This window comes from Amblyomma mixtum, chromosome 3 (assembly GCF_055824585.1).
Source record: "Amblyomma mixtum isolate Tamu chromosome 3, ASM5582458v1, whole genome shotgun sequence".
Lineage (NCBI taxonomy): Eukaryota > Metazoa > Arthropoda > Arachnida > Ixodida > Ixodidae > Amblyomma > Amblyomma mixtum.
The window spans coordinates 172632238-172659078 of record NC_143014.1 but is presented as its reverse complement, the minus strand read 5'-3'; the positions used below and the strand labels follow the sequence as shown (position 1 = coordinate 172659078).

Genomic DNA, 26841 nt, shown 5'->3' with positions numbered 1-26841 from the left:
TTTGCCGGCCTGCGTAGAGGTGCCAGAGAGACGCATCCGCGTTCGGTAGAAAACGCAAACGGGGCCAACCGGCCGCTCGACTGCATTCCGGGGGGGGGGGGGGGGGGATTCAAAATCCTAAACTTTTTCCGGCGAGTCGCGCAGGTTTCCCAGAGACATCCTGCTGGGAACGGCGGCTGCAACGAGCCAGCGACAGGCGGCAGCTCATTCTAGGCATTACGAACAATGCGATGCGAGCGACACGAGACAGCCGTACGCGGCGGAGACTGATGTGCCGCAATTTCGACAATGACAAGGTAAAACAAAAGAAGCGCACAAAGAGAAACCTCCGGCGCCGTGATGAGAACGAGCCGGGGACCAGTTTCTTCTTTTCCCAGAGGCCGACGAGGTCCCCCTCGCCCCCAGCTGCCGGTCTCTCCACCCTCCTCCCCCGTACGTCCCAGACATACCAAAGAAGTCAGCGTGCCATTTTCGCAAAAGTACCTGCTCTTACGAAATGGCTGTCCCGATGGCAAGATTCGATATCTCGCCTCGGCCCTGGCGCTCTTTTCTTTAGCTACTTGCGCTTTTCCCTTTCACGTGTCATAGAGTTATCACTCAAAACTAAATAGCCGAGTGGATCTACTGGACGAAGAGTGGGAGAAAATAAAAATAAAGGACTTTCAGAAGCAAAGACAACAGCGCCACAGCTGTCACACCCACGTGCAAAACGAACAGAGGATGATAAAAGACTCGCTACGTCCTCCTCTACCGACAGCAGCCTCTCCCTCTCCAATTCCCGCCGCCCACTTCCTGCTTGACGTAGCCTTGTGCGAAGCAGGGACAACCATTTGCAGCCTCACGTTGAGTCCTCAAGTAGTGCCCGTTCCTGGAGGGAGGCGGAAGCGTCCAACTAATTTTTTTTTTTCATTAACATTTGCAAATTGCAAGCACCATTTTCACGGCGCGAGCGATCATATTTAAAAAAAAAAGCGACGCGTACACGGGGCGTGTAATGACGGGCAAACACAACTATCTCCGTGTATACGCCACTTTTCTTAACGCAATCTCGCACCGTATAGAACCGCGCGCGTCGCACAAGCAGACGCCCATCGGGATGGCGCTAGGTCCGGCTAATTTTAATTTTACGCGATGAGAAAAGGCAAAGCAGAAAAGAAGACGGGGCGAACACACGGCCCTGACACAGCGTCTCGTAACTTATCGAAACGGAGCATGGCTCAACAGCCGATCAGTGGAAAATGCGCGCTGGATAAACAAGCTGTCCGATAAAACCATCAAAAGACCACGCGCCATTACACTCGATACGGCTACACACGGCCCTGGCTGGAAACCACCAACGTCCTGTTTTCCTTCCATCACCTATTATCTGGGCTGCCTTTATTTCGCCCTGTGTTTACGACACGATCGCCTGCGACAGTGAGAGAGAGAGAGAGAGAGAGAGAAAAGCCACGCTTATTATTGGAAAGTGAATTCCCTACCATGTTCCCCACTCGAGCACCGGTGCGCTCGACACGAAATGGCTTTTTCTCCGCGACGCGGGCGTGTCAACAGAGCCTTCAAGCCCCCTCGCCCACTGCGGCTGACGTGCGGGTTCGCGCACCGGACGCGGAGCAGCGAGCGGGGAAGCCGGCGCTCCGTGTAGCTGTCCCCCACCTGACAGTCGACCGGCGCGAAACACAACGGCGAGTGCGCCGAGCAGACCGCGGCGCTAGGCGTGATCCCCGAACTCTCCCGGCCGGCCACAACCACTTTCGCCTGCGCGGCGCGACAGGTCCAGCCGCACGCTCGCCGCTGCTGTGCAATTTGGAACCAACGGGCGCTGCTTCGGCGGCATGAGATGACAACCACGGAGCGCCTAAGCGTGAGCAAGGGCGGGGCCGCATAACACGAGTCCTAAGAAATTCGACCTAGGTATTGTGTAACTTTCTCGTCTTGATAACAGTACACACCGCGCACGCTGCGGTGGCAGCGCGTGCTCCGCAATGCTTTTTAGGTTGAAGACGGCACTGCGAGTTCAAGCGGGCGTGATTCAGCTCAATCAAAGAGAAGAACATTCCGCTGGTTGCCGTAGCGGAGCCACGCGGATATTAAGCTTGATTCATCACCCTGATTGCCTCACTCCTGGCTCATGGCGGAAGCATTATTTGTAGCCAGCTAAAAAATTCAGACGAATAACGCGACTTTCACAGTGCGCCAATAACGGACGCGTTTGAAATTCGGTACCTTCCTGCGCGGGCGTACACTGATGTCGGCTCATTCGGTATAGGCGTCAAGGTTTACAACCCACTTTCAATTTCAGTCAAGTTCCAGCCGTGCCATGTTAAAGTTTCTGCAGTTTACCCGGTTACGCTACGCACTGGCAAAGAAGGTACCTGCACATGGCAGCAGAATGTCTTGTTCTTGCGACGCCCTAGGCTAATACGACAGCAGCACACTGAGCGTAAAGTTATAATGCACGATGCCGCGCGAGAAATGCAGCCGAAGCCAGTGGCTGGGGAAAGTACAGATCTGAAACGGCAATCGCGAGGAGCTGCAATAAATTCCACGACTTCCGCATACGCGGTGCTCAGTGCACGTCAGCGACGTCAACCCTCGACGCAAGCTGCCACTTTGCACAGAACCGAAAACCCAAGCTTCTGAGCAACATAGCGTGCGCTGCTGCGGACCTCTGGAACAGCAGCAAGAATGCAGCTGCCCCACTTACCTCGGCTCCTGCCTGCTTCATCCCTTGCTCACTGCTAATGTCCCTCCATACGCTAAAGACTAGTCTGAGTGTTGGCGACCAACTGGCCTGCAAATGGGGAAACGGTATTTTTACACACAGCTCTGGGTGAAATCTGCGAATGATTTGCGAGGCCCCCGGAACGAGGTGGTCGCTGCCCGGACCGATGGCGCCGGCAGCGCCCGGGAAGCGAAGAACGCTTCGCGCGGCGGGCAGTAATGGAGAAACAAGGGTGGCACATAACAGCCGCATACATGTTAGTCCCGAAGCGTACGAAGAAACGGGCGCAATTAAAAAGCACGGAGAGCTGTCGAAAGCTAGTTAGGATGCAGGGCTCGTCAGCGATCTCACTTCCCGATCTCGCCGTGGAACAAAGCCAGCTCCGTGTTCGTGGCGCGCATCAGGTTAATACGGCACGCAGCGCAGCCGGCAAATGCCAATGCGCCGCACCTCCGTATTAGCATGCGCTAATACCGCTCCGAAGGCTGCCGGGAAGGACGCGCGTGAGCATATACGCCTCGGGAGAGACAAAGGGGAAGGGCTCGTTGTAAATGCGTCCGCCGATTACCTTGGCGCTATAGGAGGGCACTGCAGTGCGCGTCGGCTGGCGCCTCCGCTCGGACGAGAGCAGCGACCGCGGGTTCCCGCCGCGCTCCGAAGAGACGCACGCTCGCGGGCCTCGCCTGACGGACAGCACACGACACACCCCGCGGCTGCTAACGAACCGTCGCCGAAAAGGTGCGACGAAATCGTTTCGCGCCGCCGCGGCCCGTTCTTCAGCGAGGAAAGCGAACAACACCGTTATCGCCCCGATCCTCTCCGTCAGACCCGAATTAAAGAAATATAGAGAGAGAAATGAGAGAGGCGGAATTCATGCGCCACAAGCATGACGCAAAGCACGAAAAGGAACACGGCAGCGGAGGCATGCCCGTCTGGCGTTCCATGCGCGAGGAGAAAAACATATCTATCTTCAGGTCAGCGACCCACTTCTTCTTTTCCTCGCGTCACCCGTTTCTCTCTTCCTCCCCGACGGTGTCTCTGCAAGGAGGGGCCCGCGTGGGAAGGGACCGATATTCTTGGCTCCCGGACAGGGGCCGCCGAACGATCGCCGGCCGGGCTCGGAAGGGCGAAGCGAAAGCGCAATTTCTCACCTGGTCCAGGTATGACTGAGTGCCGGCGCTCTCTTGACCCTGGTCTTGCATGTTGAGAGACAAGTCGAAGTTATCCATCGCCTGCGCAGGACAGAGAAAGAAGACGAACCAGTTAGGAGGACGGAATGCCGATCGAGATTGATCAGGGGCGCAAAGCGGCACAAGGACAAGCTCGCCGCGAATATGCAACACACGCGCTGAGCGTCGTGGCCCGCCGTTCGAGAGCTGCGCTCAGGTCGGCGCACCAGTTCGCTCGAAGGGTTAGACTGTCGTCAAAGCGATGACACTCAGCAACTGCTGCTGCAAGTGACGCGCTAAATGTACTGCGCGAGCGCGGAAGTACACGACAGAGAGAGTAGTACGCTGTAGAAATGTGAAATTACCAACTTGCTTCTGATGACAGCGAATTTTTATGGCGCAAGGGCATCTGCGGCCAAAGAGCTCCACGGCACAAGATATTTCCGTTTGCTGAAGGTGGGGTCAAAGACCCATTTCCCAAGCATTCCACCCTGATTAATCCGAGCACCTGGCCGGAGGAAGCTAGCACCCACTGTATCACCGGTGGGCACCCGGTGGCACTGGGGATCGAAGCCCGCACCTCCCGCATGCGAGCCGGATGCTCAGCCATTTTGCCACCGCTGCGGTCACCAACTTGCTTATAAACGGGACATGCACATGTCATATGCTCATTAGTGTCAAAGTTTTTATAGCGGAGCAAAAGAAGCACCAACTTGCTTCTGCTCCGCTATAAAAACTTGGACACTAACAAGCATTTTGCATGTGTATGTCCCGTATATGATACCGCAAGTCCGATCGAATGAGTCCAGCCCACTGTTACGCTTGATGCACAAAGTGGCATGTATACAAGAACTCACTGTGCGGTAAACGAAAACAGAGCTCGGGGTACCTATCCTGCCACTCAAGGAGCTACCCTAACGGCGGAAATCGATTTCATCGGCATGCTGAGGGCCCTGTACAGTTCTTTCGAAATACGCAAGGCAGTACTTTCCTCAATGGTACAATTGATGGCGTATTCGAATCGGCGATCCGGAGCAGCTCTACAAATCCGCGAAGGAGCAAAATATACTTCACGGTCCAAACAGAACTCGGAATGTGAACCCAAATCGCCCACTGAGAACCCAAATCGGCATAAGAGAACCGGCATGTTCCCACCAAAACCAGCGTGCAACGACGGACATCAATGTCAGCGCGAGCAGGAAGCAACGTTTCACTGTTTCCTTTGCTTCCCGCCACAACGGGAGACGTATCTCAAGAACAGCCACCTGGACTGTGACACCCGTCTTCAGCTACACGGCATTCGGCGGGAGCCCGGCGTTCGCGCGGAGTGGCGGCTCGCGGGAAGAAAAGTGGCACGCGGTCGCGATTTCAGGATCCGGGGAATCGAGAAATGAGGAAACAGTCGGCGCGAAAACGGAAAATGTAGGGCGGCCCGTTCTTTTCGGAGGAAGGGGGTCCGTGGAGAGAGGGGGCGCGCTGCAAATAATAATCATCCTCATAAAGAGCGAGGAGGAAAACGAGGCCAGAACGGAGAAACTACGGCCGCGCCGCCACTGCCCATTGTGCGCCATAAGCGCCAGGGTGAACGAGCAACGGCACGTCCAAAGCGACACGCTCGGCTGAACGACAACATCATCAATCTGGGCTCCTTTTGTTTCCGAGACTTTGCTTTGTTCTCGGACCGAACCACGGCAGAGCAGCGGGACGACGCAAGCTCCACCCGCAAACGAGACGTGCTCGTTTTCGCTGGCGCAATGGCCGCCCGACCGAGGAGCCATCCCCGCGCAACAGGTCCCCGCCCGACGCGCAACACCCTTCCCAAGAATAATGCGAGCAGAGCGCGACGCCCGGTGCAGTTAAAACCCACAACCACAGCGTTCTGCTCCCCGCTCGGAGTCCACGGGTTCGATCACTGACCTTCGTTGCTAAATTCTCTCATTACTGTCGAGGCCCATGTCGTTAAATGGCGGACGTGCTGCCAAGTGACCGCGTACTGTCCCTGGTAGAGAGCTCCATGAGGGCTAACCAAATAAGCCTAACATTGTTTGTCTCAGGCTCCCAGGGCTCGAGCTGAGGGCGTTCACTCACTCCACCGGTTGCCAAGATGAGAGCTCCCTTCATTGAGTTCCAGGCCTACGCATGGAACACCCCCGTGAATGATGCTCCCAAACGCGGGCGCCGGAATTTCGACGAGGCAAAACTTTGAAAATCAGAATTTTCCGCAAACCACTACGATCAAGGAGGTGCACCTGTTATCAGCGCGCGCACCATGCACACACAAACAAACAAAAGAATGGCAGCCAAGTGCCCCCGACAGGAATGAAGCCGATAATTGCGAAAATGCGCGAGCCACAGACGACAAAGGCTAACGAAGCGAACAACAACGTCCTGCCGTCGAGCACTATACATTCGTAAATCCTGCGCATCATAATAAACGGTTTCGTATATGCTCCAAAAAAAAAAAAAGGAGAATGGAGAGACCGCGAATGATCGACGTTAATTTCGCGGGAGATGGTGAGCAAAGATCAGTTGGCGCGGAATGCAATGTCTGTGGTGTTCAGGACGGAATGACCCAGCAGCCGCCTAGTATTTCGGCACCGGCAACGCATTAAGAACCGCGAGGGGCAAGGTCACGCAATCCGAGAGCGCAGGCGGCCAGTGACGCAGACACAGAGCAAGTCGCCGGGGCACCCGACCACTACAATGGCGCCCAGTCTCGCTTGCGAAAGAAGAGTGCAGTCAAACAAAAGCTGACGTGCACGCATTAGACCAGTCAAAAGGAGTCGCGTTTCTGCCGCGGCGGACAAAAGCTTCACGACGCGGGGCTGCGCAAAAACCGCGCCGCGAGGAAACCAGGCCCGATATGGGACGGGACAAAGAAGCCCCCCGGAGAAGGGAAGGAGGAGCGGGGGAACTCGTTTGCGGCAAGAATGCGCGTGTCAGGACGAGACCGATAGGGACTGCACGCCAGAACAAGTGCGACGAAACCGGCAGAAACGGGAAGAAATGCACGGATACATAGCACACGATGCAAAGCGCGCCTTCCGAACTCTTCGAAGTTCCGAACTTTGACACTTGCTGGCACAAAATGCACAGATAGGTACGCAATGCAAGCGAGCCGGAAATTCCAAGTCTTTCGTCACCTTCGCCAGCCGGCCATTGTTAGACGCGAACAAGGCGCACACTTCACCTTCTCTGCCAAAGATCTGCCGAGTGAAATGAGGATAGCCAATTTTTCTGTACAAACAATAATGGCGGCTATGCATCAGCCAAAGCGACCCCTGAGCGCTCGCTGGAGAACGCGTCCGCACCAGTCAGTTCTCGCTGGAGACGCGGCCAGCAGCGACACTGACATAACCAACAGCACAAAGAAGACTGCCGTGCAGGAGTGGCACGTCGCAAAAGCCAGAACCCAACACGCACAACTAAATCATACACTGAACAGTGCTTGTATCGAGATCACGCATTATGGCATGGCAACAAAAGAAAGAAATGCTGCGTCCTTTTAGTATCTGAATCCCTGCTATCGGCGACACGTTACAAGCGCCGCCAATGTGCAAGGAGAGTCGCACTGCCGTACACATCCCACCGCGCCGCCACAGCGCGAAGAACAATGGGCAGATGCGATCGCCAGAGCAATCTCCCGCCCGTGTGTACTACAAAACATGCACCCCGCACAACACGATGCGCAGTGGGGGCTGCCGTTGCGGCTCGCTCGGCCCTCAAGGCCGTCAACGCACCGCGACAAGCGCGCGACGACTCGCGCAGCTTATCAGACCCTGAAGCTGATAAAACGAGCAGCCAGTGGAATAATCTGAAATGTCATGCCTCTCGCGTCACCGCCGCTCTCGAAGGGCATCAGTGAGATAAGGCGGCCAATCATTTTTATACATGGGGCTATCCGCATACGGAGGCACAGAAGCTAATGGGCGAAAGACATGGAAGCTTCAGGCGACTTGTGCAAAAGCTACCGCGGTCGCAGTCCTCCAGGCCGAATATGAAAATCGCGGCGACGAGCTAGAATTCCCACGGTCCGACGCAGTAACAAAGCTCAATTCCCACAAGAGCTTTTGACAACTGCGCAGGCGCACAAATGCAAATTCGCAGTCCGGTGACGCCCGCGGTACAAGTGCGCCGGACCGCGTCACGGGGCCACCTAGCACCTAAGGGATGCAACGGCATTCAAATTCCGAATGTGATGATGCGCCGCAGACGATGGAGTCTGGGAAAACGAACTACGGGTCCTTCAAGCCTCGACAGCCAGCCCATTATATATGGCCGAAACACTCCACCGCGCCTAGAACTACGACAGACGCCTATCTATGCGCGCCACGTTATACTGAAGTTTTATTACGTGCCGCACGATATCGTTGCGACACAAGATGCCTAATATGCCTCATAAGCGCTTAGATATCACTGGAGCTGGCTTCTGTCCATGGCGCCGTGCTCGCTTTAGCTCTTGCATAAAATGTATATTACTAATAATGTTACTAACATACTACTACAACTACTATTAGTGACAGTGGAATGTACCGCGAGAACGACAATCCTAAAACGCGCGTATCCACAGCATCTACAGCTCTGTAAAAAGGAGAGAGAGAGAATAAAACCGCAATCATAAATAAAACAGGGCCGAAAGTGAGAGAGGACGTCGAGAAGAGAAAGGGGGGGGTGGGGGGGGGAATGAACGAACGGTTTTTCTCGCAACGACAAACGCAACTCAGAAACGTCAGCTATTTAGAAGCATTTTGTTCGGTGTTCCTTCCCTTTCATTTCTCCTTCTCTCCCGCTACGGCAGCGGCCGCGCAGAGGCAATGCAAAACCGACTCTAATCAAGGCAGCGAAGAATGTGCATTCATTACGAGCCGTTACTTGTTATTCGAAGAGCCTTCTCTTTCCCGCTCGTAATTCAATAGTGGCACAAATGGTGCGCGATTTGCATTTCCCGCTCCGAAAGCACCGGCGCAGCGAGCGGGACAAAGGACAACAATATATGCGCTCGCGGACACAGGGACGAGCGCGACGGAGGCAGCTGCTCCGAATGAAGAGCGCGCAATGGGCCCCGCACACATGTGTCACAAATGGGCTCCGGACCATTTCCATGCCAATAAGAAAGGCGGCAATCAACCGGGCAGCCCTTGCGCGGCCTAATTGCGGCCGGCGCCACGGAACGCGAAAACTCTCTACTACCACGTCGCGCCGCCCGAGACGACGCAGATGCGTCGAGAAAAAGCGCGGACGCCGGCATTGCCTGCACAAGCGCGAAAAACCCGATGCACGCGCCAACATAGACAACGCAGCGCCTCGATGAGCCCCGGCCTTCCGGTGGTCGACTACACGGGAGGAAAGAGCCATTTCTATAATTTCCCTTTCTTTCCATTCTTCTCATTTCGCCGCTGCGCCGAGAGCTTCGCAACTAGCACGCACAACGCGTTATCGAACGAACGGTTCGAAACAAATACGCGCCTGGATCGTGCGACTGTGTAAGGCGTAGGATGGAGAGTTAATAAAGCGTTAGCGGACGGTTCTCGAACAGCGCTAGTAGGCGAGACAAAGGGCAACGTCACATCTTCGTGAACAAGACCGACGGCATGCGCTAAGTGCGGCCCATTAGGCCTCGCCAAACAATACGTGACGCCCCGAACGCATTAACCCAGAATACTGGCACACCTTGGAGCCGCCCGGGAAGTGGGGCAAATTTATTCCGGGCCGAATGCCTAATCACGTTGGCCGCTCCCTCCCTCGCCGCGGCAGCGAGGAGGAGGAGGCCCCTTTCATGCCGCTGGTCCGTCAACAAAGGAATTCCGCGCTGGGTGCTTGTTTATTCGACGACGCGCTGTCTTTGACATGCAAATCCACGTTGCCAACGGATCGGAACGCCATTCAAATGCAAAGCGAACACTGGCTCACCAAGACCGTGGGGCCGGAGGCACGAAAACAACCAACGCGCGCCTTGCCAATCGTGTCTCGGCTCCCGCGCACAAAAAAGCTGAAGCCAGTCGGCGAGGGCCCGCTCAAGAAGCGAATGCTAATGCGTGCGCGCGCGCCCCTGTTTCGGGCTTCCTCCCGGGACAAGCGCAGGCCACGCGCGGGCCACGCTCGGCGCCCGACGCCAGGAGCCGCGCGGAAACAATAACGCGGCAGGTGGCAAGGACCGCGAGTCGCCAATGACCGCTCCGGCGGCCATTTTGCGCGATTCCCAGCAGACCGCACGCGCGCGCACTTCGTCCGAGATCGCGGTGGCATTCTCGACCCCCCCTCCCCCCCCCCCCCCCCCCCTTCCCCGGGCCATCTGTTGTCCACCGGCATAGCCGCGAACACGCGCCGACCCCCGCCAGCAGAGTGGCGCCTGCCCGTGTCTCGCGACCACCTGCCGTTCCTCTGCCCTTCCCCGCGCCGGATAGGTCGCTGCGCCACGAGAAGGAAAACAAAGCGACGAGCAAAGAACGCGTACTATAATGCACGCATCGGTACCCTTTCCACGGCCAAGCACCTGCTGCCTTTCATTAAAAACATCGACTCCGGCAAGCGGTAGCGTTTCTGCTAGTGGCAAGCATTAATACCAGGTTCGAATATAACTCCGCGGCGGCCTTTCCCCTCTCTCTCTCCCTTTTGTTTTGCTATCCCTAAAAACAGTGCACCGTGGTTCTTTCTGCAACGCTACAGTCTACAGCACAGTATGCGTCGGCCTTGCGTATAGCGCACGAGATGTACGCCGTGCAGCAAACAAAGCGACGTCTGGTCACAGCTGCAGTGTTCTCAAGACGACGTCAGCTTCAAAAACTGCAGCTACATGGAACTACAAAAAGCCAGATCACCACGACCATTACCTCAAGCCAACTAGTCTCTCTATAATTTCGCTTTGCATGCACTGCGTGCACAACACTACTGAATCGCTCAGCACAAGCCTAACGTCCACTGAACAACCATAACGTGGAGGCTTTTGAGACTGCGCTGCGAGTCCAGATTTCACAGGACAGGGTTAGGGTTGACTCGTAAGATTCGAGAGAAATAGAGGAATACTTTATTGCAACAACTCAAGCCCGAGTCGCGTTTGTCTGGGTGTATTCCAGCAGGTCCTCGCTTCGGCGACTTGGACCCACGCTTTAAGTGAACCGTTTGGCGCCACTGCTCCAGCCAATAAAGTCCTGTCTATGCACACACACAAAAAAAGGAAAGAACACTTAAGAGCCGGGTGCACGAGCACCCTTCGGCGAGTGCCGGGACAACCCAGATCAGCACCCGAACAAGAAAGGCTCTCCCTGCCAGTATTTGAACAGCGCGACATTCAGGACAGACCTCCTTCTCTCGCTGCTCCACGAACACAGGTCAACGGGAGGGCGGACGACGTGCACTGCTTCGCTTAACCCAGCTGGGCGTTAAACAAGAAACAAAACCAGCGAGAGCTTATAAACGGCTGATTGGGCGCGCTCGCGGGATTCGTTAGCGCCGCAAATGCGCGAAGAGCTTCCCCGCATCGAGCAGCAAACGGAGCGTGTGCAGCGCGGGCGCACGTTGGGGGGACCGCTTCATTTGCGGTGAGAAAGAAGGCCCCAAAATATCGTCTCCGCCATCGATTGGCGCCGATCAATAGGCTCAAAACGCTTCGTCGTCTCCAAGCAACTCGTTACAAAACTCAAAACGTCGCACCACGTGGTTTAATGACAGCCGTGCGCAGAGAGAGCGCTTCGATTGCCGCCGTTCGGGAGAGCTCAAGGAAAGGGCGCATTTAAAAGTGACCGCTGCGAACCGCTGTTGTTGTTGGTGTGGCTACGGCGCTGCAAAGTGATCAGGCAGCGCCACGATGTGCACATGTTGTGTTGTATCGACCGACCACGGCAGGGCGAGCTGCTGCTGCTGCTGATGTTGGGGGAGAACGCGCTGCGCGCTGCCATTCCGGCTGGGCTCGCCCCAGGACGACGAGGACGAAGAAGCGCGCCCATCGATTCACCAGCAGCCTATGCGAGTACCTCACCGAAACTGGTCTACACTCCTTCTTTTAACTTTCTGAAACCTACATTCCACTCCCCCTTTTCTCAACTTATGCCTCATGGCAGACTTCTCGAATAAAAAAAAAAAAAAATTCCGACAATGCGGCCGCGATTAGGGAAATGAAAACGAAGACGCGTCCCCAACGGCCCACGGGCACGTGAACGACGGACACTGCGAACGGAACGTGCGACAGCGCAGCGGGTCGGGGAAAAAAAAAGGCGGCGGGAAAACGATTACGAGAGTTAGGAGAGGCCGCGATGTCCCACCTACGCGAGCGCGCAGCGTCCGTTCTTCGCATCGAAATCTTATAGCGAGTCACCACACTGCCAGGCTACGCGTCGCCACGTTTCGGACAATAACCGGGATTGCGGCGGAAAATAATACCTTAGGGCTGAACACGTAAAATGAATGACGTACACGCTGTCATTCGCGAAATGAACACACACACACACGCACGCACGCACGCACGCACACACACACACACACGCACACACAGGATAACTTTTTCAGTCAAGTTTTCCTCACGCAATTTGACCTCGCCAGGCGGCACCAGCGGAAGCCGCAATGTGAACAACTTTATGAACGACACATGGAATGGACGGCGGGCTAAGGCGAAAAGCAATGCAAGCAAAATTTCAAACTCGACGGTCTTGATGGAGCCCGCCTGGCATCATCATTACCAGTGCGTTCTTGACGCAGCCTAACTCACGCTCACGGCTCGCAAGATACACTGCGCCAGTCATCACGAGGCCGTGAAGCCCAACTGAACAGCAGGAACGAGAGGCGCTTCCCTCCCAAGCGAAAAGAAGGAAGAAAGAAAGAAAAAAAAGCGCACGCTCCCCGAACCGGTTTATGCTCTCCCGCCTCAAACCACCTGCCATTCCTGAAGCGGTCCTGTGGCAGTGAGCGCGTGTCATTACCACCAGGGGCTCATATGGGGGAAAAAATAAACTGGAAAAAGTGGGGGGAACGGGGGGGGGGGGGGGGGGGGGGGGGGGGGGGGGGACAACATGGCGGGAATACAAAAGTGGCACATGAATTTCCGAAGACACGCGAAAATTGCAAGAGCTCGTCGCATGAACTGCTGGTGTAAGCTAACGTTTCATGACGAGGGCTACGGAAAGGACCTTCCCGAATGTAGATGGGCGAGGGCTTGATTGATTCTGCATCCGTTTCCAGGCCTCGAGCCGTGCGTGGTTCACTTTTCGGGATCAGAACGAAAGCAACGCGCCCCGCCCGCGGGACAATGTCGCGAGGACTTCGGCCAGTCCGGCCACAGAGTACGGGACCCGCCGCGCGCGCCGTGCTCTCTACGAATGGACTCGCCCCGCGCCAAAAGAAGTCGGAGGGAAGGCCGGCAGGAAGCCGCCCGTTCCGCCGCGGCATCCAGCCACGTCCAAGCATTCTTAAACGCCCCCTTCCCCGTCATTTTCGCGGAGGTGCACGGATCTGTTGTCATTTTGGCAGTGATGGTAGGAAGGGTTCAGTGAACCTGAAAGTTGAAAGCGGCTTCAAGGTCGCCCCCTTATTTTTCGGCTCCAAGAAGGGTTTCGCCCTCTCCAGAGAAGGTCAGCAGCTCCCCCTCAACTTCCTTCTGCTCCCCTTAAACTGCCCTTTCGGCATACCTGTTGCTCCGGACCACAATGAGGTTGGCCCCCGCACGCCCCGACCTCGCCCGTGCGGTGGTCAGCCCCCGCTTGAACCGTTCGAGCGGCTTCGGAAGGGAAGCCACGCACGAAACGGCTCCAGCACAGTTGTTCGAACTGATACGAGACCTAACGGGTCCGTCGAAGCTGGCACGGGGCTGCGAGCAACCGCACCCACCTCGGTGCGTACTGTGGAAGGTTCGACGAAAGAAACAACAAAGGCTCTACAGGAGTCTGCGCTCATCCATCCGGTCTGCACAGTGGCTATCCGACACGGTTTCCTTCCCTTTTCTTACAGCGCACTAGTTACACAGCACCTCCATTTTAGTGCTTACACATCTGTTCGCTTCAATATTTAAGTAGGCTACTATCAGACGTGAAAGTCTTCAAGACGTGCTGAAAGAGACTGAGCATAGGTATAATGCCGGTCAACGATCACCTCATTCGAATGTCACAGTGACTCTGACTTTCACTTCCGCAAGTGCACACTTCAGCCAGAGGCTAATAAAGGAGCTACCGTGTTCGGTTGCCGCTCACACATCCCGTAGACTTTTGCCCCTGATAGTAAATGACCGGTGGACAGACTTAAAAGCATTAATATTGAGCGCGCTCGTCCTTACGAAGCTGTGCAAACAGCACTCGCACCGAAGTAGCACTCCGAAGAATGCGAATACAAAATCACATTATGGCCATTTCTCGCAAAATGAAACCTGCTCTGCATGAGCCTTCAGCTTTCACAGAAATAACCGTGTGTCGTTATCACGCACGACCCCCCCCCCCCCCCTCCCCCCAAAGCACAGCGAGTGCTGCTCGCTGCTCAGGGCGGCAGACACCACTGTGGTCGAAGCAGCGCCCGACCCTAACTCGCTACTAGGCCTAACCCACCCTTCCACGTCAGCGCCATACAGCACCTGGGAGGCGATCAAACAGGCACAATTTTCCTCCCAGCGAATGCCTAAGAACAGCGCAAACATTAAGTGAAACGACGATAGAAGTGGAACGAGGACTGCCTATTGACACAGCAGCCTTAATCGACTTCAGTGTTCCCGTGGCTTCCTGCAGACCAGCCGTCAACGCCGAGATATGCACGCCAAGCATCGCGCACGACAAGCTATACAAAGTAAAAGAAAGCGTGAGGCACTCCTTTCTTTTTGCCTTCTCTCAACGCAACGCTGCATTTCCCTGAGCTCGACGCAAGATGGCAAGCCACTTCGATACACTCACTGAACACAGCAAATTCGCGTGTCGACAGTTTCTGCTCCAATAATGTGGGCGACCCATTAACGGCCAGCGAACCAACCGAACCACACCGCGTTTTCTTTTCTGACCCGCTTGTTTGGCAACACACGTTTAGGACGAGCTGCGGCTGCAATGAAGTAAGTGTTTAGAAAGCGTGAGATCGGGATAATAAGGCGACTCCACTGGAATTCAATTCCATTCTCGTTCTTCCCATCCTTCGCCCTTGGCTTAAGCGACGCCACGTCCCGCTATCCGAATCCCAATAAGACATGAATGCTGCGTTCCTTAGCGCACACAATTATAACAATTAGTATTGTCGCTGTTGTTGTTGCTGGTGCTGTTGTTATTATTACGAGATACCGGATTACTGTTTCTGCTTTTCGCTCAGCAAGGTGGCAAAACCGAGTTGGTTCTTTACTAAGAAACATACTAAGAAATGGTGATCATAACGACCCGCTTTTCCTGCACCCGGTAAGACTTTCACAGCCCTTGGTCTTCCATGCTTTCGGACACACATTGTGAAGACTGTGGTGGTACGGCACTTCTGAGATAGCAATTTCAAAATATGTCATACAGTTTCTCGGAACCTGCGTAACCGTTCGTATCCAGGTGACGCGCTCCTGAACGAAATGTGGAGAAGCCAGGCGCTGAGTCTATGTTCCCCGAATATTTAATGACTTGCCAGATGAAGTTTTTTCCGCAACATCAAAAAAAGGCGTTAAAAATCGTGGTTTGTTCATTGTAATACGGCTCCTTTCAGGATGTATGACAAGTATACTGATTATCATTACGTAGTGCTGAATTGCCACTGAACTGACGTTGATTCTTTGTTGTTGATTTTCATTTCTTGTTAATGCCAATTTTCCTAACCTGTTAGACCTTGTTCAATATTCACTTCGTGCTGAAACTGTTTTGATATTCTGCGCTGATATTGCACGTCCGTCTGCCGACTTTGCCGGGCCAAGTCCCGCAAGCCACTGCAGGAAGCAAGAAACGGGCCTTCCATTATTATTATTATGATTATTATTATATTAGGCCCTACAATTATTCAACCTTACAATCAGCCATTGTGTAGGGCTTAGTACTCTAACCGCATCGTATTCTTCCCCAAAGCCGGACACCGCTGTGTATCGACGAATAATGCGGGCAAACCGCAGTAGCATGCAGGGGCGTAGCGGGGAGGGGGGGGTTACGAGGCTTCAGCCCCCCCCCCCCCCCCCCCCCCCTCGCTCCGGCACCTCACGGCGGCCGCGGAGTCTACAAAGCCACGCATTTCAATTCCGAAACTTAATTGGCATAAAGGTCCCATAAACTTCTGACGCGGAAGCTGCACTGACATTTCAAAAGTCGTGCTTTAGATTTTCAAATCGGGAACTTCAATTAATTTATTAACTTTGAGCCAAAGGTGCAGTGACTTTTTTTAATCTCGTACGTCGGACCATACAACGAGACAAGCCAAATCAACACACTATATTAACACACTATCAGTCAAGTTGACAAAGCACGCAGCGAGGTCCGATGAGACGAAGCGTTGTGGTGATTCATTTGTGCCGTCATGCCACAGAAGAGAATGACATCCATTTTATCTTCGCACTTGTAATGTATATTTTGCAGAATTCCTCGTTTATAGATGTGCTCGCTGTTGCGACTGAAATTTATTTGCAATTACTCGCAACACATGACCGGTGACAGACGCTGCTGCGCAGTACACTGGAACAAAGGACAGCGTCATTGAGATTTTTCCTTGTACAAAAATGTAAAGATTCGTGAACGACAAAGATTCATTAAAATATTTGTCCTCTACTTGCTCATTTCATGGCCTTTACGTTTTTCACAACAGCGGCATGCACTGCTTTGCTGGTTTAGGACTGATACAGTTGCAGACTTCATGTGATATTCCCTTTACTTATTAAATGCGCAAAAACATGGAAGCATAGGTATCAGTTATGTCTCCTACGATTTTTAAAACATACGAATACATTTTTATTTTTAAAAATACATATTTCACTTGTCTAGACAGTGCGTAGCGGCATCTAATACACAATGTGATTGTCAATGGCAATGCAGTTATTACTCTTGCGTTTGATACCTCCACAAATTCTATGAGGAGGCCGCGCTGCAACATGACCCCCCCCCCCCCCCCCCCCTCCGAACAAAATTTCTGGCGGCTACGCCACTGGTAGCATGCACTTCTGCAGGTGAACAAAATTCTGCCATCGAATTTGCTACAAGTCCATCTCCAGGTGTTTGGGGTTACCAGCGAGTGGGCCGATTACCTGAGGCAGCACAGCTTCTGGCTTGTGCCAGTCTCAGTACTATAGTTCAATTTTCGCGACCTTTTTCCCAGCACCACCATCCCACCATTCTAGTGCGAAAACACTACTTCACGAATCTTGTGGCGTCCCTGACCTTGAGGGTGCAGAAATGAAATAAATATTGTAGCGCGATTGGGTTCCCAACCCCCGGCGGTGCGAAGAGATCCCTTCCACTGGCCACTGCACCAGAGCGCACTGCCTGTCAAAATTTGGCTACAAGAGAGAGGCGTTTTTCTGCCATGGGTGACTAATTGCATCCTATGTAGAGAAACAGTGTGTGCCGAACATGGTAATTCCATATGGCGTGTTTTTTTTTTTTTTTCTTTGCCTGCATGCGATTTGGCGGGCTCAATGGCAGTAAAAAATTGTGATCCTGACGTCCGCCCGGTGTGGGTATTTTGCTGAGAATGTATATAAGCTGCGTGACGTCCTCGGGAACGAAAGTTTTCTGCCGCCGCGGTCGCTGAGTGGTTATGGCGCTCGGCTGCTGACCCAAAAGACGCGGGTTCGATCCCGGCCGCGGCGGTCGAATTTCGATGGAGGCGAAATTTTACTGTGCGATTTCAGTGCACGTTAAAGAACCCCAGGTGCTCTAAATTTCAGGAGGCCTTCACTACGGCGTCCCTCATAGCTTGAGTGGCTTTGGGACGTTAAACCCCCATAAACCCAAACGTTTTTGTGATGAAGTCATTGAAGTGATGGATGTCCTTGTTGAAAAAGTCCATAAGTTTTGACGTCAAACCAACCGACACGGTTGGTGTGTTTCTGTGCTTGTCGGAACAGGCAATGAAGAAAAAAAAAAGGTATGCTACCGCCACAGCCGATCACGCCTCGTGCTAAACTGCAACACACTCTCACGGTGCGCACTGCACATCGCCATCTTCATCAACTTCCATCTGCGGCACAAACAGATCAGGTCAGCTTAACCTCGATGAGAGCTTAACGTGAGTCTAATATCGTAGCCCGACGTGCCGACGATCCAGCAAAGCAAAACCATGAGCCAACCAGGCTAAACATATGCTTTCGCGCGTCTACTTGTTTTAACCAAGTTAAAACCCCACCACTTTTTTTGTTTTATAGCTGGCAGATTGTAATTCCTGCACAGGTTCTAGCAGATCCCCATAGCCAGTACGTGGTGACTCAGTGATAAGAATGTGCAACATTCTTGCCAAAGCTAATCACCTCACGACTTCATCCGTCTAACTGCACAGACGACGTTCAGCGCGCACAGAGCCGTTTTTCTAACCCTAGCATGTATTGCCCCCCCCCCCCCCCCTTTCTTTTTATAATGTTGCTATTCTAGCGCAATGCGATCACATAAAGTGGACGCGAGGTAACCACGGACTCCCTTTCGATGAGGGCCCCCTATACCGCAGACGTGATCCGTACGCTCAGAACGAATACCTAAGCGTGCATCACCCGTCGCAGTAGCTCAGTGGATATATTGACATTCTGCTGCAGAACGCGAGTTGGCAGGATCGTCGGCCCGGCCAATGTTCTGCCAACAAAACGCAAGTACGCCTGCAGGCCGAGACTCCGGCGCATGATAAAGAACAGCGGGAGGTCGAAACGCTCCATTACGGAGCGCATACCCCACAGCCGAGGCGGCATTTTGCAAAGGAAAAATACATACCCTATAAATAACAGAATTACGCTAGCATGAACACGGCGTTCCGTCAGCGTAAAGCGCACGCTGCTTAGACGTCAACCAAGGAGCAGCGATTGCAAAGCTGCATACCTTCGTGCCACGAACAGCTATTTCCCTCGACGCACAGAAGCCAAGAGCAGCGAGCAGCAAATGAAGTGAAATCAGAGAAGGCGAAAGCAAGCCTGAAAGCTACACCATCAACACAGCACTTGACGACGTTGATACGACGGGAACTGCTGCGGTCGCTAAAGCCAACAACGGCGCCGGGCTCGAATCGTTACGACGGAGCGACGAAGCTCTGGCGCGTCAGAAAAACCGTTACCAACACCGACAAAAGCGACCAATAATAGCGGAGGACGTGGCACGCTTCCCTGCAGCGCCTGCCGGAGTCGCACCTGTTTGCGTCACGACTACTCCCATTCCGAGCCAACGGCACTCGTCGGCATCGCTACGAGACACGTTTTTAGTTTCGTGTCTGCCTCGAACAAAGACGCGTACTGTCACGACGTCAACAACAACAGCGGGGAGGAGGCAAAAGAAAGAGAGCGACGTCATCCGGTGGCGGCCGGACCTTTTGTTTCTGCGCCCGGGGCGCAGCAGCAGTCGCGCTCGGGCGAACAGCAAAAAAAGAGGGAGTCCCCAAAGAGAGCGGATTCGCGGCCGCGCGCGAGAAGCCGGAATCGCGATCGACCGGGCGTGCCGGCAGGACAGCCTCGCCTAGCGGTCCCCACCGAGAGCGGCCCTATAAAAAGCCACAGGAGGAAGACTGGTTGTGCCCAGCGAGGTTGGGTCGCCGCCACGAGGTCAAGGCTACGCCTCGACCCTGAAAAGCAGTGGGCCAATGGACCAGCGCGCCCGAGGCGAGAAACGAAAGTCCAGCCGCCGGCCCGCGCGACACGGAAAAACGGGTCGTTGGGCGGCCGCATCGCGTGCCCCGTGGCGTCCGCCCGGCCTGCACCCGATCGGATCGCTGCTCCGGAAATGCCCCCAGGCAGCAGCCGCCCCGCTTAACGACGAGGGAAGGCCCCTCGGTGCCGGTGAACGGGACGCTCTTTACGTAACTTTTGCTGCTTCGCGATAACGACGGGGCAAAGATGTACCCCTCTCGCCTTTATACACACCGCGTCTGCACTTTCACCGGGATTTTGCGAGCAGTTTAAGAGAGGGACGGCAGTCGGGCACGAGTAGGAAGTCAAAATCGTTAGAAATTTCAGGATTTCTGCACAAATAAGCGTCTGCCAAAGCCGACATTCAACCTTCGCTCGCGCACACAAAGACGGTTCCTCTCCACTAGCGGCAATTCTGCGTTGCCGCCGATGTTGCTCGAAACAGCTAAGGGCCATATTGAAAAAGCTTAACCGCGCACCTTTCACGCCGCGAGGTGCGCATACAACTGATGGACGCACGAATAGCTACGAATGCTGCCACAAAGTTTCGAAGTTTCGAGATGAAAACAACTGTCTCCAATTCAACCATCGCTCATGGCCAGCCTTCTAGCCGCGGCATCGGCTGGTGGGCCCACTAGGACAGGCACGATCGCACCCAGTGAGGAACAGTGAGAAGTGCGCTTGAGTGGACACAGGCCGTCACCCAATGCAGCGTAAACAACAGCGCACCCATGCGTGCACGGCCGCTCGACAACTGACCCTGTGCGCGCATTATTATTATTATTCCCTTCCCTCTGAGTGGCTGCACAGGGATATGAAGGCTCTCGAGAGTGGAGGAAAAAAATGCCACGAGGAAAAGAAAAGATACACACGTTAAATTTGGCACGAAGACCGTACACGGGGCGATGCAACAAAGAACTCACTGCCAGGAGCGTAACACGGACAAAAAAGAAGCCAGATAGGAGGAGGCATGCCAAGAGCGGCCGCGCGCCACCAAAATAACCGGGAATATAAGGAAGGGAGGTTCATTTCCAGACAGGAGCTGCCGCCAAATCGGACTAGTCCGGAGTGCACCATTATCCCGGCTGCTTCATTACTGCGTGTTTTCTTTTGGTTTCGCCGCGCGCTCGGCGCTTTTCCTCCAAGCGCCGGAACACTCCACGGCGCGGGCCCTAATCACATCCTGCAGGAACGCAAAACACGCGGCACCCCGCAAGTGCGCACCTCGCGGCAAAAGTGCAAGTGACGCTCCAATACGACCCGGGCCTTCCTCGCTACTGCTGCAGGCGCTCGCGAATCAAAAGGTGTACATCCTTCTACGCTGCCAATTGATGGTAAAAGGAGTATAGACACCTAATTGCGGTGGCGTGTTCTGTTGTCTACAACGACGCGGAAGACACTAATATGTAGGAGTCACCATGCGATATTCGTCTACGACCGCTAGATAATTTATAATCGAATTTTTCAGATATGCTGTCTCGGTTTTCACCAGCCGAACGACGACTGTGACGTCAAAATGTTCTCACTGGTGACGTGAGGCATGAAAAAACTACAACATAATCGCTACTTCTACATTTGTTGCCATTCCCGCTCTTCAGGCAGGCTGACTTTAGGATTGTAGTGAATTAAAACGACGACGCAGCGATTATATCGCAGTTTTTCCATGTTTCGCGTGATCTATAAGCCCACTTTGAAGCCACAGTCATTAGCCGGCTGTTGAAACCGAAACAGCACGAGAAAGAAATTCCATTATATATATTATTTAGCGGCCGTAGGAGAATACCACGTAGCAATCCATGTATAGTAATGTCTGACGCATTATTACAAAGAAGAAAACTCGCACCCAAACACCTGCAAGATCGCCGCTGTCACGTGCCCACTACGCAGGGCAGTCAGCTGCGTTCCAGCGGCCAGGCCACCCTGCATGCCATCCCCCCCCCCCCTTTCTTTTTTCCCCCCACTAGCGGGCGGAAGCTGGCCAGGCTACACTACAGGCCGAAACGCAATGCGGGGCGCCGAGAGCACTGAGCCTGAAAATTGGCGCCATTCTTGACTGTCGGCACAGCGGGCAGGATCGCCACCAGGGCTTCCCTCTGCTCTCTCTCTCTCTCTCTGCTCCCTTCGAGGGTTCTTTCTTTGTCCCTCGCCCGCAACCGTCGCTTTCCTCGACGTTTTTCTTCCGGCTACGTAACCAGCTCATTTTGTTGTCTTTCTTTAAGCTATCACGCTTTCGCCACCTCAGCCGAGACGGCTGTTGACGACCGCCCTTAAAGGCGCCAAAGCCGGAATATGCCTAGGATAACAAAACACCCCAGCAGTCAGTACTCTCGGTTAACGCAGGGCATCGCAGCCGTCAGTCCTTTCCGGGACAATGGCCGTCCGGGATCACTTCTCGGATACGGTCTGGCGGTCATGTAAAGACTGTTAAAGAAAACAAATAGTACAGAAATAATTTTAAAAAAAAACGCCTTCCTTGTTGTTTTTCGTTGTGATACACTTTAAAAGGAAAACTTGTGCCTCATCTCTATTTCAGCTGGTGTGCCATCACGCGTTTCACTCCACGTTGCATCCACATTCAGACTGAACTGAATGAGGGGACCGCAACCCAGCCACTAGATACCACTGCAACGACTAGCTCTGCCCACACCACCGTCGGTAGCAGCAACAATTAATATGCCTAGCGTGACGACGAATGCAACTCGCGCGCATCACCTCCTCGGCCCTAAAGATGGAAAAAAAAAAAAAACGAAAAATAGAAAAGTAGGGGACAGCCTGCACTTCCCATACACAGGCGAGGATACGTAGCTCCCACCCATGCAACAGGCCGCCGTGAACTTGCCACGAGCCTCGCAGGACAAGAGACGCAAGTTTGTGCGTGACACATCCTGTCCACGAAGCTCCTGGCCAACGGCCACGTGATACACGTTTCCCAAGAACTGCACACCGCGAAATCCAACGGAGCAAAGGTAACTTAGAGAGCAATCGTACGAAGGTCCTCTAATAATGGTGTCTTACAGGCCGAGCAAAACTTTACCACGTTCCACAACTGCTAATGTCACGTAGATTAAAAGCACTAATTTGGCTACAATAAATTATAGAGCTGCTAATATTACGTAGATTAAAAGTACTAATTTGGTTACAATAAAAGATACAACCGCTCATGAGAAAGAAACATTTTCACTGCTGTTTCGCTCGTTGTTGCTGTCCTAGTATGAGAAAAAAAATGCACTTGTGAGAATGACCGAATGAACGAACGTAACTTTATTCGAAATAATAGCTGAGTGGCCCAAAAATTAAGGGGGGTGGTAAAATCGGCACCAGTGATGCAGCTTTAAATTTGAGGAATTCCCGTCAACTAAAAGAGGACAATTTTGGAGACCACAAACTTATGAAAGCCTCTGGTATAATATACGAGAAGTTTCTATGCGATGATGCGATAAATTGTTCGCTAACGCAGCTGCCTTTGCGGTGCACGATATTTGAAGCTTCGATGACCTTTCATATCATAAGCATTGAGGCCAAGAGCGTTCGTCTGCTAGCTGTCAGCCATCTGTCACTTCAACATATCATGAGGTTCGATATCTTTTACATTCCTGCGGTCTCAGCAATTGACCCACATGGACGTTCATGTCTATCTCTTCTATCATGTCTATGTTCATGTCTATCTCTTCTATAAGGGTGATAATTTCAGACTTTTGTTACATTGGGGCTCGTCAAAACTAGTACATATTCCGTGCCAGTGAAAATAAAGTTTAGCTGCACGCGCCCCGTTGCTTCCTGCCTGCATCTGCCGCGTTTCGTGTCATGCGTCCTCCGAGAAAATAGCGCACCAACTATAGCTGAACTATCTCTTCTTTTAACGTCAATAGCCCAAAATAGACCTGACCCTTGTTAAAAACAACTTAAGGACCTTTAGATTTGGCCCGGCATAGAAAAGGAGCAGAGGAGGGCAGGCGCATTCTCCCTCAAGAGGCGCCATTCCGACAAGGCAACGCAGCGAAGCTTTTTCTTCTCCGCAGAACGAAGCCGCGAGGGGAAGAAATGATAAGGGCCTAGATGCGAGGCATCCAGACATAAGGTCCGCCACAACCGTGCGGCAACGAGTTTCCATTACCCCGAGAAGAACGCCTATCCGGGAAGGGGAGAGAGATGTCCGGAGGACCTCCATATGCGGGCAATGCTCGAAGACGCGTCCAGCGCATTGGACAACATTCGAAGGGCTGAAGTCCCTAGCTTAGTACGCACGGAACTGAGGACCCTTCGACCTAGCCGGTAATGGTAATTGATACGTTGGGTTCATGAGACGCTGAGGGCAACCCCAGCCATTCAGTGCTCTCAGCAAAAACTGATTCCCTGGCTTTTTTTCTGGGTATATTAACGGTTGCCCAGCAGCAAAAACTCCATTTACGGTTGAGAAAGCTTTTCTCGCCACTCGATTCACGCTCGTGACGTCGACACCGAGAAGGACTGGTTGCTGCCGTCTTGAAGGGAATGGTGCATAGCCTGTGGGATCCGCGAGAGAAATTCGACTGGCGAAACCGGCCAGTGATGGCGACAATCGAGTTTCGTTTTTGGTGCGTTAGCAATTATAGTGGCCATTCCCCACATGCTGAGAGCTTGTGCCGAGAACTTGAGCACACCCAAACGAATTTGTAAACGCGAGCAGTCTAGATATCTGACTGAATTGTCGAAAAGACGCCCACGCTAGAGCAAACTATAGCACAACACAATTTTGTCCGCGCCTGTCTTAATAACCAAGGGCGCGGGAAGCTTTCAACAGAAGTACTAAATAATATGCTGTTCATTTGACAGACAGTGCCCTGGATGCCCCCGCAGAAGTAAATAAATACATAAATATAAACGCGCAGCACTGTTAATTTAAGCACACTGCGCGAATGCTGTAGCATTTTTATTCTTTCACGCCGTAGCCATTATGCAGCATTCGCTTTGTTCGAACGCAGAAAGGTTCACACAAGCGAGCTAGCCAGCCCAGCTGCGCTCTCGCGTCTATCGCAAACGGCCCGGCGGCCACATCTGCCACTGACGTCGCATGAAAACAATCAAGCTGGCAGCTGCACGCGCGAACCAGGACGTCCAAGCAAAAAAAAAAAGAAACGCACTTGACAGTTCACAGCCACTCGACAGAAGTAAAACAAGTACGGCAGAGCGATCGAGCATGACTTGGAAAAGGCAAATGCACAAGGCACTGGCGCGTACGCATGCGCGTCGGCGGGGTGGAGGGAGAAGGAAGGCTGCGAGCGCGCAGCCGCCGGCAGGAACGCCGGCACGCGAGCACGAGCGGCGAGGGCCGCAGCCTGCTGCCGGTAAACGGAAAATAAAACATGCCCTGGCGCAGTAAGGAAGACTAGGAGACGATCAGCCAAATCAGGTGAACACCGGGAGATTTGTTCTCAAGAGTTGGCCGCGGACAGAACGCAGAGGGCGAGGTCAGTGAAAAGAGAATGCAGCCTCTTGTTGCGTATCTGGGCCGCAGGAGGAGAAAAGTCGTATCCTGTGCGCATTTGCCAGGCGTGAAGCCAACGGAACGCTGCGCCCCGGCCTCGGCAGGAATGAGAGAGAGAGAGCCGAGGTGAACACGAAAGCTGGTCGCCCAAAGCGCTTACAGAAAGCGGGAGGTGAAAGCAGTACGTACGACACCGCAAGGCAAACGCGTATCGTTTAACCGGAAGATCAGCACGCACAACAAGATCGGCTTTAGCGAAAATTTGCACGTCAGGTAAGCACAGGTAGCACGCTCCCTTTTACTGCAGCGGTAAAAACGCGGCCGAAACTGCAGTCATTCGCTTGAGTTTTCACGTGGACGTGACGTCATCCAATAAAAAAAAAAAAAAAGAAGACGGAATAGGCAGGGCATATACCACGGCGTGTTCGACAATATCGCTAAATAGCCTTGTAGGTGAAACCGCGCACGTACCCTGACCCGTTGCCCAGTCGCTTCTCTAGGCTCGAGAGAGAAATATACAACGTGTTACGCTAGAGATATCAGACACAAACTGAACAGCACACGTGGAGACGCAAAATGAGCAACATTTTGGCTCATGGAGGCTATACAGTCGAGCACACTTATAACGAACCTTACAGTCACGCGGATTGCGTTCGTGCCCCTTCGCACCCCTTCGCGCCCCTACCAGTCCGCTTCCGTCCTATACCCCAGACTCGCTCGTGTGGCTTTGGGTTCCTTCAACCAGTCCCGGTCTCTCCACGAAACTGATTTCAAAGTACCAAGGCCCGTACCGTGTCGTCTGCCATACCTCTCCAGTGAACTACATTATTGAACCGCTTTCGCCGCCCCAACGTGCGCGCCGTCGCGGCCGTGAAACAGTGCACGTCGACAACCTCAAGCCGTACCACGATCCGTGTGTGCGCCCTAAGTCGGCAGGATGCCTCCTTTTTCGCCGGGAGGTAATTGTAGTGTAGCAGCGCTCACTGTGGGGAACTGTGTGTGAAAGACGATGATCCAGAGGCGTGAAGCTCGCTCGCAGCTCGAACGTTTGCCTGGACCTTTGCTGGACGTTGGAAGACGACCAAGGTTCTGCTGAGCCACAACCCCCTCTTACATTCGTTGTGTCCGAAGTTCGTAGTAAGTGCACTTGCCCTAGTGCAGCCACGAACCACACTCGGACAAAAGTGCAGGTTATTTCTTTAAAACTGCCATTGAGCGACCTTTGTTTCATCAAGAAGGACTCTATCAAGCCGCTTTCTAAGCTCTCTCAACCGCGGTCACGTGTGCCGCTGGACGAGGCATTTGCTGCGCACGAGACCGATTGAAGCGTTCACGACAATTGGTTACAGTAGGTCGGCATCCTCGTCTTTGTTCCACAACAAATTTGTAGTGATTTAGAAACGAAACTACAGTTTCGCATATGCGCCTTCCGTCTGTGCGCGGCCTGCATGCGTCGGCAGCGCGGAAAGCGGAGCTTGAATTGCACAGGCGACGCAAGGCACGTGACCGGGTGGGCCAGGAGTGCCTTCCTCGATTGATATTCAAACGTCTCAAATCACTGTCTTTGGTTAATCACTGGCAGTGCGCAGTAGTTTCGCTTTTGATGCTGCCCCTGTGCCAAGTTTTCCATGCTTCTACTTTCAGTTTAGACGCTTTACCCAACCGGCACACACGCACGCGCCTCTTGACTTTTCAAAAACAAGCCTGTCGGGGAGCGCTCGGCCGGCGGTTGACTGCAATTTCAATGCCATCTTTCTTG

At 53.4% G+C, this 26841-nt stretch overlaps 1 protein-coding gene across 11 annotated transcripts in view; it reads right to left on the bottom strand.

Annotated features, from left to right (window-relative positions):
- The window catches only part of LOC149352726 (TOX high mobility group box family member 3-like), a 387363-nt gene that overhangs the window by 68099 nt on the left and 292423 nt on the right, over positions 1 to 26841 (bottom strand). For all 11 annotated transcript variants that reach the window (XR_016290841.1, XM_089581938.1, XM_089581939.1 and 8 more), the window contains one exon: positions 3874 to 3954. Coding sequence is in view for 10 of the 11 variants with exons in the window: in XM_089581934.1 (XP_089438060.1) it covers positions 3874 to 3954 (81 nt within the window). In the remaining variant the exon portion in view is untranslated. The remainder of the gene's footprint in view (positions 1 to 3873; positions 3955 to 26841) is intronic.